The sequence below is a fragment of the Pseudophryne corroboree genome, chromosome 3, assembly GCF_028390025.1.
Source record: "Pseudophryne corroboree isolate aPseCor3 chromosome 3, aPseCor3.hap2, whole genome shotgun sequence".
NCBI lineage: Eukaryota > Metazoa > Chordata > Amphibia > Anura > Myobatrachidae > Pseudophryne > Pseudophryne corroboree.
In genome coordinates this window covers 11,388,396-11,402,384 of record NC_086446.1, presented here as the reverse complement: position 1 = coordinate 11,402,384, position 13,989 = coordinate 11,388,396, and the positions used below count along the sequence as shown (strand labels likewise).

Sequence of the window (13,989 nt, the reverse complement as noted above, 5' to 3'; positions counted from 1 at the left end):
TCCCCGGAGGAGGAAGAGTAACAGTAGGAGTTGAAGCAAATGAAGCCGGATTCAGAATTAATTGTTTCTTAGAGGAGTTGAGTGAATCGTCTGTTTGAAAAGAATGAGAAAGTGCATCTGCTCTTCAAATTAAGGTTCCTGGGCGGTAAGAGAGTTTGAAGGAGAACCGAGAGAAGAAGATAGCCCACCTGGCTTGCCGTGGGTTTAAACAACGAGCTGTCTGGAGGTACAGAAGATTCTCGTGATCTGTGATAATAGAGATATGATGTTGAGCTCCCTCTAATAAATATCGCCACTCTTCAAAAGTTAATTTTATGGCCAAATGTTCTTGTTCACCAATAGGATAATTTTGCTCTACTTGAGAGAATCTTCGAGAAAAATATGCACAAGGATGACTTTTCTTATCTTCAAAGAGCTGAGAAAGAACCAATCCGACTCCCACCGAAGAAACATCTACTTCCACCTGAAAGGGGTGATTGAGATCAAGTTGGTGAAGAATTGGAGTGGACTTGAAGGCCTCTTTTAAGAATGTGAAGGCTTCCAGAGCCTCGGGTGGCCACATTAAAGGATTGGCTCCTTTCCTGGATTACATGGTAATTGGGGCGATGATAGTGGAGTAGTTCTTGATTAATTTTCTGTAAAAGTTGGCAAAGCCAAGATATTGTTGGATCCCTTTTAGAGTGGTAGGAAGAGTCCAATCACGAATTGCTCGGACCTTGGTTGAATCCATCTGTAGCTTCTGTCCGGAGATGACATAACCGAGAAAGGCGGGGGAGGGTACCTCAAAGGTGCACTTTTCCAACTTGCAAAAAAGATAATTCTACCTAAGACGGCTTAAGACCTCTTCGACTTGCTCAGAGTGGACTTTCAAATCTTTAGAAAAAAATTACAATATCGTCCAAATATACCACTAGACAACTGTAAAGAAGATCTCTGAATATCTCATTCACGAAGTTCTGGAAGACCGCCGGAGCGTTGCAGAGACCGAAGGGCATCAGTAGATACTCGTAATGTCTGTCCCGGGTGTTAAAGGCGGTATTCCATTAGTCTCCAGAATGAATACGTATCAGGTTATAAGCCCCTCGAAGGTCCAACTTAGTGAAAATGGTGGTCCCTTTCACTCGATCGAATAACTCAGGAATCAGGGGCAGAGGATATCTGTTCTTCACAGTGATCTCATTTAACCCCCCGGTAGTCTATGCTTGGCCGCAGATCCCCATCCTTCTTTTTCACGAAAAAGAAACCTGCCCCGGATGGAGAGGAAGAGGGGCAAATAAAATCTTTACTGAGATTTTCTGAAATGTAGTCTGACATGGCCTGGGTCTCTGGAAGGGATAACGGGTATATTCAACCTCTTGGAGGAGTCTTGCCTGGTATCAGGTCTACGGGACAGTCCCAACTACGATGGGGAGGCAGAGTGTCAGCTCCCTGTTTGCTAAAGACATCTTGAAAGTCCTGATAGACTACCGTGAGTTCAGCAGGATTCAAATTACAAAGAGGTTTCACAGACACCAAGCACTCACGGAAGCAAGACTCACCCCAGGTGAGCACATCCATAGTCTGCCAATCGATGCGGGGATTATGTCTTTGTAGCCAAGGGAATCCGAGAATTAATTCTTGAGACGCTTCAGGAATTACTAGGAAAGAGATGTTTTCTGAATGAAGAGCTCCAATCTTTAATTTGAGAGTATCAGTGTGGTGAGTAATGATTCCCTTGGGGATGTAACTTCAATCAACTGCAGTGATTGAAATAGGACAATCCAACTTCACCATCTGAATTCCGGTTCGCTTGACTAGTGCCAAGGTGATAAAACTCTCAGCTGCTCCAGAGTCCAGTAGTGCAGAAACAAAAAGAGAAGAGGAGGAGAGCTCTAGACAAATAGTAAGCTCAGATTCTTTCCTGAAAGGTAATTACGAGGATACTCCTAACTTAACCTCTCCTGCGTAAATTAGGAGTGGGAGTTTCCCGGCTGATGACTGCAGGACTTGACAAAGTAATCAGCCACTCTGCAATACATACAGAGGTTTGCTCGTCTCCGTCTTTGTCGTTCTACATCAGTGAGACGGGACCAGTTAACCTGCATGGATTCCTCTGCGGATGGAGAAGATGGTCTAGGAAGAGGGGCAACCCAAGGTCTCGGGCAGTCCGACTTTGATCTCTCCAGGCAACGCTCTCCATACCTCAGATCCGGCTTGTTGCACAGAGAGATTAGTTAGTCCAACTTGTCTGGAATGTCTAGGGTGGCTAGATCGTCCTTAATCTTGTCTGAAAGATCATTCCAGAAAGCTGCTATGAGAGATTCTTCGTTCCAACCAATTTTGGAAGAGAGGGTGTAAAACTGGATAACGTATTGACTGATGGTTCGAGTCCCCTGTCGCAAACGCAGAATCTCCAAAGAAGCTGAAGAAGTCCTGCCGGGTTCGTCGAAAATCTTTCGGAAAGTTGATACAAATTCGGAATAATTTGAAAGAATGGGATCCGCTCTCTCCCACAGAGGAGATGCCCATTCCAACGCCTGACCGGTCAGCAGAGAAATAATATAAGCAGTCATGGTCCAGGCGGTTGGGAAATTCACCAACTGTAACTCAAACTTAATCTCACATTGGTTGAGGAATCTGCGTCAAATTTACTAGGTGAAGGTAATTGCAACCATGGAAGTGGAACTGGCACAGGAGCTGGTAGAACTGAAGTGGCAGGAATGGGAGTTGACACTTGAGGTACGGATATGAGTGCATGGAGAGAGTCTTGATAAGTTGACATTCTTTGCATAAACTGCACGGTTTGAGTTTGCATAGCTTCCTGCTTATTTCAACGTGACAGGATGTCTGAGATTGCGTCACCCCCAGAAGCCTGATCACTCGTCGTATCCATGGGGCTAGTGCTTACTGTCACTCTTGGCTTGAGTTGGGGATCTGACGACTGACAACTGACTGAGGGAACAGCTTTCTGCAAAGGAAGGAAACGAGGTGGCTGAATGTAGTTCTTACTCATGGATTGAAGAGTTGGCCCGAAGATGGAGAGGGGTAGGCAATGAGGACAATGACTGAGAACGATACACTGAAGAAAGATTAATTCAGTTTTAATAAGACCTCAATCATACACAACGACTAGGAGATAAGTCCGAGTGAGTTCTGAAGAACTAAATGTTCGTGACTTGTAGACGATGCTGAAGAATACTGAATGGAGAAGTGACGTGATTTGTAAACGATGCTGAAATACACTGAAAGAAGAGATGACTTGTGATTTGTGAATGATGCTGAAGAACACTGAATGAGGAGATGACTTGTGATTTGTAAATGATGCTGAAGAGCACTGGATGAAGAGATGACTTGAAGAAAGATGTTGAAGAGAGGATCGCTGTGAGCACCGACAGCAAATGGAGACGCTCTACCAGATAGAGGACCCAGCAGTTAAACCGCAAGAGCGGGTGGACTGGGAGCAAAAGACTGCAATATCAGAACTGACCACCGGGCGGCCTCCACAGAACCAGGATACCAGGGGTTAACCTGGGAGCACAGAGCTTGAGCACCTTACAGCAGCAAGAAACTTGAAGCAGTGGCACCAAAGCAAAGCATCAACACCTTTTTATAAGGAAACACTGCACTGGATTGGCTGGATGCGATTCGCTGGAAGCGAACAGATACACCGACCAAAAGTCCAACCTTAAAGGAACCTGTCTGTCAACATCCAGAGTCTTACCTCCAGTTCTGTTCAGTTCCAGTTCTAGGTCGGTGTACCTATTGGCTTGGTCTCCAACATGGTGGCTCCCTGCACAGAGGACACATGTGGAACCAGCACACAGCCACTACCTCTGGCTTCATCCTCCCAGACGCCACACTCCAACAACAGGACACTTGGAAACAGACACCTCCGGCTGCCATGCTCCGCTCCCCAGGACCCTGGCCTCTAGACGCCCGGCAGCTGCATCGGAGGACCTCGCTGCCACGGCTCCTATCCGCCACAGCCACACCAGCCAGCTAACAGGAAGGCCGCAGGGACCAGAACTGGAGGTAAGACTCCGGATGCTGACAGACAGGTTCCTTTAAGGTTGGACTTTTGGTCGGTGCATCAGTTGCCGACATGTTCAGGCGGATCTAGTCAGCAATAACTTCCTGGAACAGGGCAAAGTCTCAATGCAGGATAAGGGAGTAAGGTATTAGCAGACACTACATTAATTGTTTGGTCCTTTAGCATAATCAGAAGGCAAATTTGCTCATATTACTTTGCAGTTGAATGGATGCATAGCACTTTTTTTGTACTGATAGAACTGAAGACCAATGTCCGTCCACTTCAAGAGTTCACCTCGGCCAAAACAGCATGTTGGTTTATCAGAACAGTCACCCGAAACAGCTACGGACCCCCATAAAGGGAGTCATGGTACAGCAACTAGGAAAGGCGGGACCCAACCAAGCAACTGTACAGTCCACAGGTTCCTGACAGCTTGGTCATTCAGCAAGGAAATGCCTAGGTTCCCAACATTCAAAATACCTAGGTGTAGAGACTCTTCCTACCTGCTCTGCCTTAGGTAGTATCAACTTTTATCTGGACAACAGCTTTGGATTCTCTGGAGCATTAGACGTGTTGCAGTGCCGAATAAAGGTCTATCGCCATAGCAAGCTACTCATATGACTGTGGATCCACTTGTAGAACCCACCTCTGTAAGCTCTGGTCAAGTCCACAGATACAGTGATTATTTGCTAGAATCTCCACCATACGGCCAGGCGAATTGGTTTTCTGGCTGCACTTTGAAGAGTTCTGCCAGCTGTGAATGAAGTGCTTTACCCTTGAGAAAACACCAGTCATGGAAGTTCAGAGCTGTCCCCGGGCCCATCACTCCTATCTAGGCCAAAATATCAGCATTTACTTGCTGATACTCAGAAACCTGTTCATCAGACAAATCAATATAAACCCACTGAGCTTCACCGCTCAAATATAGTGCCAGTTTTTCTTCCCAGGCTTCTGGCAGACATTTAAGCCTTGCGATGGTTCTCTCAAAGGCTAAGAGAGACGCCTCCACTTCATCCGAGGAGGACATTTTCTGCAACACAGATGCACCAGACTGACATGTACCTGCTTTGCTTGAACCAGCTCTACATGTGAGAGCTTAGTATTTTCTACCTGGGCTTCTGCGAACTGCAGCATTTGGGTCTGCTGCACAGCGTCCACATTTAGCAATGCCCCTAGCTGCTCTTGGTACCTGGTGGCACTACTACACAAAGCCATCAGAATATCCCACAATTTCACCACATGTGGCAAGTATGGTAACAGATAATGCTCACATAGGTTTTCCTAAACCACCTTCCTGCAGTTTATTCAGGGAAGTCAGGATGGTACAATCAGCGTTAGGTGTGGTTGCAACAATCAACAAAAACAATATCCAACCTGCATCTAGCTAAACACTTTAGTCACCTCTCTGGTTGCCAACCAGTTCAGCATCGGTCTTTGCACCCCCATCACAGAATTGGATATTTCTGCTAATTCCTTAGTACTAACTATCTAAACGTAAATCCGTCACACCCATGTGCTCCACCTGTGAACCTGTGTTGTGTGCAGAGAAGTGTGAGGGATTAACCCTATCTGTACCATGAGCTGCTGGTGATGTCCCCGTTCCTCATTGTCTGCTCTGCATTCTGCTGATGACACTGTGAAGACCAGGAGTATTAGAGCATAAACTCAGAGTGTACTCCAGGACTTCTGGGTCAGGTCACGCAGACAGGAGACAGATAAAGATATAACCATATATTTATTAGGTGTTTACTTAGTACAAGCTCTCTACATCAACTATAAGATAAACACATTTGAAATTAACCCCAGAACAACAGGGCCCAATAAACAGCAGTTTACCATCAGACTTCCCAGCACTTTCCCACATGCTCTTGTCCGGATGTAGTATAATTGTGGAGGATCACAGGAGTTTCAAGCAGTGTTCATACAGCAGAGCCAACAAGTCTGCAAATCCAGAGAAAAGTGGGTAATCCAGTAGCCACAATGCTCCCAGGCAAAATCCTCAGCACACTAGCAGGAGCTGAGACTCCAGGACTAGTAGCTTTTAGAAGCCAAACTCACACACACCCTGGTGATCTCTTGCCTTCCCTTTTTAAACAACATTCCAATTTCTACCACCAAAAGTCCCTCCTGATTGTAAGAGCTCAATGAGGGTCTGTAAAAGAGATGAGTCATGAGGAGATCCCCCCTGCTGTTCGCATGCCCCAGTGTCTGACTCAGTCCTAGGGGAGAACAATGGGATCTTGATGCAATGAATCCCTTGGTGATGGGGGAAGATAGCCAGTCACTCCCTGTTTTATCCTTTTATAGTCATATGTGACCTCAGAGGGCTCAAACTGCTCCCAGCTTGCTGCTATTAGTGTCTAGTGACTGGTCCAGCATAACACATCACACCTGGCCCTGTTTAAAAACAGTAGCTACTACAACATAGTCAGAATGGACCTTGGACAGTATATTCTGTCACATATACCATGTAAGTAACATCACACAGCACTTGGTACGTGAGGGTTCCTGTCTCAAGATGCCTCCTGGGCAATCTGCATGGCTCAGAAAAGTTTCTCAGACTTCAGACTTTGGCACTTTATGTGGTTGCTCTGTAAGTATGCCATGTGATTGGCTTAGAACATAACACAGCCACATTGTCAATGTTTTATCCAATCAGAAAATGAGTCCTATAAGCTGTATATACATTTATAATGGTAACTCACCTTGAACTCACTAGTAGTATGAACTTAGGGGCGTTACCGTCTGCTACTCAATGTAACAGAAGATGTTTATTTCCATTCATTTCCAGCAGGTGGATGCAGCTACTGGAATTGCTCGGAAGGACATCTAATTTTGACTCCAGATTTTGACATCACACAAAGTTTTCCTTTTCTCCAAAATATACATCCAGTAATTCACATTTCCACTATATCATCTGATGCATATAATAATAACAATGACAAAATGTGGCCTGATACCTTTGATATTGCTGCACATAGTACAGCTCACACAGGTGATAAAATATATTCATGCTCTGATTGTGGGAAATGTTTTACACAGAAATCACATATTTTTAGACATCAGAGAAGTCACACAGGTGAGAGGCCATTTCCATGTTCTGAGTGTGGGAAATGTTTTACACAGAAATCACATCTTTTTAGACATCAGAGAAGTCACACAGGTGAGAAACCGTTTGCATGCTCTGAATGTGGGAAATGTTTTACAGAGAAATCATCTCTTCTTATTCATCAGGGAAGTCACGCAACTGATAAAAGATATACATGCTCTGAGTGTGGCAAAGGTTTTACACAGAAACCTCAGCTTATTAAACATCAGAGACGTCACATAGGTGAGAAACCGTTTACATGCTCTGAGTGTGGGAAATGGTTTTCACAAGAACAACACCTTATTTCCCATCAAAGACGTCACACAGGTGAGAAACCATTTACATGCTCTGAATGTGGGAAATGTTTTATATACGAATCACTTCTTGTTACACATCAGAGATGTCACACTGGTGAGAAACCATTTTCATGTTCTGAGTGTGGGAAAAGTTATACACGGACATCGCATCTTATTAGACATCAGAGACATCACACTGGTGAGAGGCCATTTTCATGCTCTGAGTGTGGGAAATGTTTTACACGAAAATCCACTCTTGTTGCACATCAGAGAATTCATACCGGCGAGAAACCATTTCCGTGCTCTGAGTGTGAAAAATGTTTTAAGATTAAATCAGATCTTATTACACATCAGAGACGTCACAATGGTGAGAAACCATTTCTATGTCCTGAGTGTGGTAAATGTTTTACACTGAAATCAAAACTTGTTGCACATGAGAGAAGTCACACTGGTGAGAAACCATTTCTATGTCCCGAGTGTGGGAAATGTTTTACACTGAAATCAGAACTGGTTGCACATCAGAGAAGTCACACAGGTGAGAAACCATTTCTATGTCCTGATTGTGGGAAATGTTTTACACTGAAATCAGGTCTTGTTGCACATCAGAGAAGTCACACAGGTGAGAAACCATTTCTATGTCCTGATTGTGGGAAATGTTTTACACTGAAATCAGGTCTTGTTATACATCAAAGAAGTCACACTAATGAGAAACCATTTCTATGTCTTGAGTGTGGTAAATGTTTTGCAAACAAAGCACGTCTTGTTAGACATCAGAGAAGTCACACAGGTGAGAAGCCATTTTCATGCTCTGAGTGTGGGAAATGTTTTACACGGAAATCAGGTCTTGTTACACATCAGAGAATTCACACCGGTGAGAAACCATTTCAATGCTCTGACTGTGGAAAATGTTTTACACAGAAATCAGAACTTTTTAAGCATCAGAGAAAACACACAGGAGAGAGGCCATTTATGTGTTCTGAGTGTGGAAAATTTTATACTTTGAAATCACATCTTATTAGACATGAGGGACTTCATACCAGAGCAAAACCATTTCCATGTTCGGAGTGTGAGAAATGGTATTCACGGGAAGAACACCTTATTCGCCACCAGAGAACTCACACAGGTGAGAAACCATTTTCATGTTCTGAGTGTGGGAAATGTTTTACACACAAATCAGATCTTGTTATACATCAGAGAAATCACCCAGATTAAAAATAATTTCCCTAAGCTGATAGACATGCTGAGATACAGTAATATTAAAACAAATGAACAAGATAAACATCAGAAAAAGTCTTTCACCGCCTTAATGAAGGAGAATGATTTCTGCTGGAAAGTGGGTTTTTATAAGAAAATGCACTTAATCTGTGAACAATGGCTACTTACATGATTTCTGGTTTCATTGGAGTTCCAATTGTTTGGGCCTTTGTAACCTATTCTGACTATAACATCTATTTCTGGTACAGTACCTGGAGTTTTACTGTTATGGATGCAAAGTTCCATTAATATGCTTCATGATTGTGCAAAAATACAGTTAGGGAGCTCCAGCACTATTTTTGTGAGACCCCTAGAGCCGGTGAGTGGATCTTCAGCCAATAACAGCTGCTCCTCTTCCCATAGAGCTGTGTGCACCTACCGGTACTTGAGATGCCACCTGGACTTAAACCTCTAGCAGTGGGGGCTCACACAATAGGCTGGAGACCACAGTGTAATAACCTGGAGTGTAGCATCTGGCAAGGCAAGAGTTAAATGTAAGCAGTCTAGTCCCCAATCGTAACTGCAGACAGACTTGACAAAATATGCTGACCTGAAGACTGCTGTACTGGAAATGTAGAGAATTAACACCAAGACAATGATTACTGGAGTCGTAAGGTGTTAGTTGCAGTGAACCAGCCAGGTTGATGGTTAACTGCTGGAAACAATCAGGTGCTGGGTGTGTACTGGGATTTGAAGCAGAGTGCTAACAGCATGAACCTAGCTGCAGGGAGACTTGCTGGATGAACTGTCTGACTAGGCCACAGTCTGCAGTAATAGACATGATACAGACACAGTGACTAAGCTACAACTTGAGTACAGGTTCAGACGTACTAAAAATACTGTAGCTGCAGACTTGTGGCTACAGGCACTGCTGGGGTGAATGTAATTTGCTGTTGGCAACCACAGACACACAGGCTGGATGTGCACAGAACCGGAGCTAGCACATTCACAGAAACTTGACAGGATCCTGGACAGTGGACCAAACACACCACAATGACAGGTACAGAGCAGAATCCAACAGGGCATGGGTGCAGGACTGGCAGGGACAGCACACCTGAGGACTGAGGCAGGATACAAGGATATGGGAACACATTGGCAGGGAACCAGGACACAGGTACAGACGAGGACACTGGGAACTGTACAGGGAACAGCAATTTCGTGACAAGCTCACTAGCATCAGGAACTAGGGAATATCACCGGCAGGCAGGAACCGACTAGAATCCCTAATAAAAGGGAGACAGACCAATCATAGGAGTCATCAGGCTGAGGTCAGGTAACACATTTCCAAACTGGTGAGCTGCTGCATGTAGCAGACAGCATCCTAGTTGCTAGGATACAGCCGGAATACAAACAGGAAAGAGTCGCAGCAGTGACTCATAACAACAGTCCAAACTTAAAGAACTTTTCATGTTTAAAAAAATTTAATTCCAGGAAGAATCATTCTTCCACATCAAGGCTATATAAGACCTTTGCTGATATTTATCTGTGGAGTTGTGGCAGTGGATTTTTATGAGCTTTTTCAACATTTATTATCATTTACGTTTATATATTTGACCACCTTTTGTTGATTTAGAGATACAGTAATACCTTATGGAGGGCAATTCAAATATTCATACAGTATATTAAGGTAGAATTTAAGTATTGTACATGTTCATAAATGAACATTTAAAAGGAAAAAATTCAAATAAAGGCAAATCACAGCGCTGTTTCTAAAATCTCATGTGGATATACTCCAGGCTTCCTCCATTGTATGAAGGACACTTTACCACATAGGCATTGATAAAAAATAATCCATACTTTATTCCAAAAGATCCAAATTTAAAACGTCTTTTTGTGCAGACACGGGGCAATCACAGCATGAGAAGCGGCACAGATGTTTAACTTGTGGGATATATATAAGGAGCTCACCAGACCCTCAGGACGCAGTTTATACACGTGGTGCTATCTGTAGCAGGGTATGCTCACCCGCAGTTGTAATAAAAGCACCCGCTAGCTGTCCTTCGATCACGGACTCCCCAGGCGCTGCAGTCGCCTCCACACTCCTCCGCTCTCCTCCGCTAGACGTTCCCGGCTGTGCACTGTTTCCAATCAGGTTCACCTACGGCTGCCGACGCGTTTCTACCCTCTGTGGGTCTTTGTCGAGGCATAGGTGAAACTGATCTAATTGCTGATTATATACCCTCTCCCAGGAGTCTGGTGTGCTCATTCCCAAATGCTTTAATACAGATTACAGGGTTTTACAGGGTTTACTTAAAGACACAAATCCTTCTTTTAATGCATATAGACATGACAACATTTTCTTACAGGAACCATTTAATCTCAAAACTCCCATTTAGACCTTGGCTGTAATGTCTTTAATTCCTGTATCCACCACATCTCTTTTCTTGCTAAAGCAGCAGCTACATCATTTCTCCTCCAATTTCCTTTCACATGATCGATAATTTTACAACTTATTATACTTTCAACAGAACAATCATGCACGTCCCTACAATGGGCCGATAAACAGTGGGTTTCTAATCCCTTTTTAATGTTCTTCACATGTTCACCTATTCTTATCTTGAATGGGCGACTAGTTCTTCCCACATACTGTTTCAAGCATTTACATTGTATCAAGTACACTACATTGCTGCTGCTGCATGTTACAAAATGTTCAATTTTATACTCTTTTTTTGGTGGTATTGGATACAAAGGTTTCTATTTTTCCCCCTTCCTTGCTCTTAAAGTGCCTACATCCCACACATAGACTACATCTGTAAAAACCCTTTGATTTAATTCTGGTAATCATAGTGGATTTTGGTGCGATTGCACTCTTCACAAGGCAGGATTTCAAGTTAGAAGCCCGTTTATATATAATTCGGGGTTTAATCGGAAGTATTTTTTCCAGGGTGGGATCTGTTTTTAAAATACCCCAATGTTTCTTCAAAATCATTTCAATGTCTCTATACTCACTATTAAAAGTGGTAATAAATGAAACATTGAAAACTTCCCTTTCCTTCTTAGTGGTCTTAAATAATAAAGTATCCCTATCTATTTCTTCTATATCATTTAATGCAGTATCTAAACTTTCATGACTGTATCCTTTAGTTATAAATTGATCTTTCATTTGCAATGATTGTTCTTTATATACCCTGTTCTCAGAACAATTCCGCCTCAAGCGTCGGAATTGGCCACCCGGAACCCCCCGGAACCAACGGGGAAATATGCATAGGGAAAAACAAAAGGAATATCCCTATAGGGAAAGGAATCAGAAATGGGGGTACGATAGAACACCATATAGGAATTTCAAATCAAAGTATGAGAGACCGGGTAGATTTTGGCAGAGAGATGGTAATAGAGGAGAAGTAAGAACTCCGTCTTCCAACATTCCAGTAAGAAATAGATCTGAACCTTTTAGAGAAAATAGACGAGAATGGGAGAATCGGAGGGGGGAAGAGGAGGTCCCAGTAACAAAACATTGGGAGGATAAGTATCCCCGAGAGAATCCCCGTTTTCTGCCCACAATAAGAAGGGGTTGGAGATAGAGATCATCCATAAAAGGAAAAGAGGAAATAGAGGTGGATTAAAAAAGAAAAGAGAAAATAGAAAAATAAGAAAAAAAGTGAATAAACAGAAAAAAGGGAATATTTTAAATTCTCTGCCAGAGTCAGATAATAGGAAAAATGAGTGCTTAAAAGATACCAAGGTTTATAATTTAAGTACATATGCATTAACTGAGGATGAAGAGGGTGTTTTAAAGAAGGGATTAAAATTTGCCCCAACAAGCACAGCTAAAGAATTTGGTTTGTTTGTAGACACCCAAAAAATTTTGCGTAAACTTTCATTGAAAAAGTTTTTTTATAAAGAAGGAAATGATTGTTCTAAGGAAGTAGAATTAGGTACTAAATTCAGAAAAAAATCCACCTTTAATCCTATACATTGCAGAGGACCAGCAATAGAGACATTTGGTAAAATGGTCATGGCAGATATAGAAGAATTATGTGACAAAAAGAAAGGAAAGAGGAAGAAGGTTTCTAAACATATAAAGAATAATATGACCAAGAAAGAAAAGGAAGCATTAAAGAAATTAGAGAGCAATGAATTCATCACAATCAAGCCCGCCGATAAGGGGGGCGGGGTGGTTGTGATGGATATGACATTTTATGAAAATAAAATGAAAGAAATGCTTTCTGATCAAAAAACATATATGGTGGTTAAAAAGAACCCGATAGAGAGAGTAAAAAATGAATTGTTTGCTATGGTTGATAAATATTTCAGTTTAGGGGTGCTTTCAGAAAAAGAGAGAGATTTTCTTAAAATAGGGGATCCAGTACTCCCAGTGATGTATGGTCTACCTAAGATCCATAAGGATATGAATAATCCTCCATTACGTCCCATTGTGGCAGGTGTGGAGTTAGTAACCTCAAACCTGTCACAAATGATAGATTCACACCTACAACCTTTGGCCTGTAAAGGAAAAGCATATTTGAAAGACACAACAGACATAATTAATAGGTTGAAAGATGTACAATGGCAGCCAGGAGATATACTGGTGACCGCGGATGTGGGATCTTTGTATTTAATAATAGAGCACACCCGTGGTCTGCAGGCAGTAAGGGACGCATTATTAAAAGAAAACATCAAGGAAGATTTGAAAGAATTTATATTAGAAAGCATCAATTTTATTCTGAAAAATAATCATTTCTTTTTTAAAGATACACATTATGTACAGCGGCTTGGGACCGCGATGGGTACGAGATTCGCCCCCAGCTTCGCGAACATATTCATGAGTATGTGAGAGGAGCAATGTGTGTGGGGCGAGTTGGGGGCGGGTCTCGTACAATACCATCGGTACATAGATGACGTAATTTTTTTGTGGAGAGGTGGACATGAGTCTTTAAGATGTTTCCAGGACAAACTGAATAAAAATGATTTTGGCGTGTTCCTAACATTCACAAGTAGTGAAGAACAAATAAATTATTTGGATTTAACCATTTATATAAAAGATCAAACTATTGCCACAAAAAATTATAATAAACCCACGGATAGTAACTCATTTATTAATAAGACGAGCAACCACCATCCCAGTTGGTTACGGGGGGTTCCGGGTAGCCAATTCCGACGCTTGAGGCGGAATTGTTTTGAGAACAGGGTATACAAAGAACAATCATTGCAAATGAAAGATCAATTTATAACTAAAGGATACAGTCATGAAAGTTTAGATACTGCATTAAATGATATAGAAGAAATAGATAGGGACACTTTATTATTTAAGACCACTAAGAAGGAAAGGGAAGATTTCAATGTTTCATTTATTACCACTTTTAATAGTGAGTATAGAGACATTGAAATGATTTTGAAGAAAC

At 42.4% G+C, this 13,989-nt stretch overlaps 1 protein-coding gene across 1 annotated transcript in view; it reads left to right on the top strand.

The window, feature by feature from the left end:
• Nucleotides 1-10,329, top strand: part of LOC135056943 (uncharacterized) — a 157,119-nt gene extending 146,790 nt beyond the window's left edge. Inside the window, exon 11 of the mRNA XM_063962725.1 lies at nt 6,801-10,329. Within this exon, the coding sequence (XP_063818795.1) occupies nt 6,801-8,605 (1,805 nt within the window). The 3' untranslated portion in view covers nt 8,606-10,329. The remainder of the gene's footprint in view (nt 1-6,800) is intronic.
• The last annotated feature ends 3,660 nt before the right edge of the window (nt 10,330-13,989 follow it).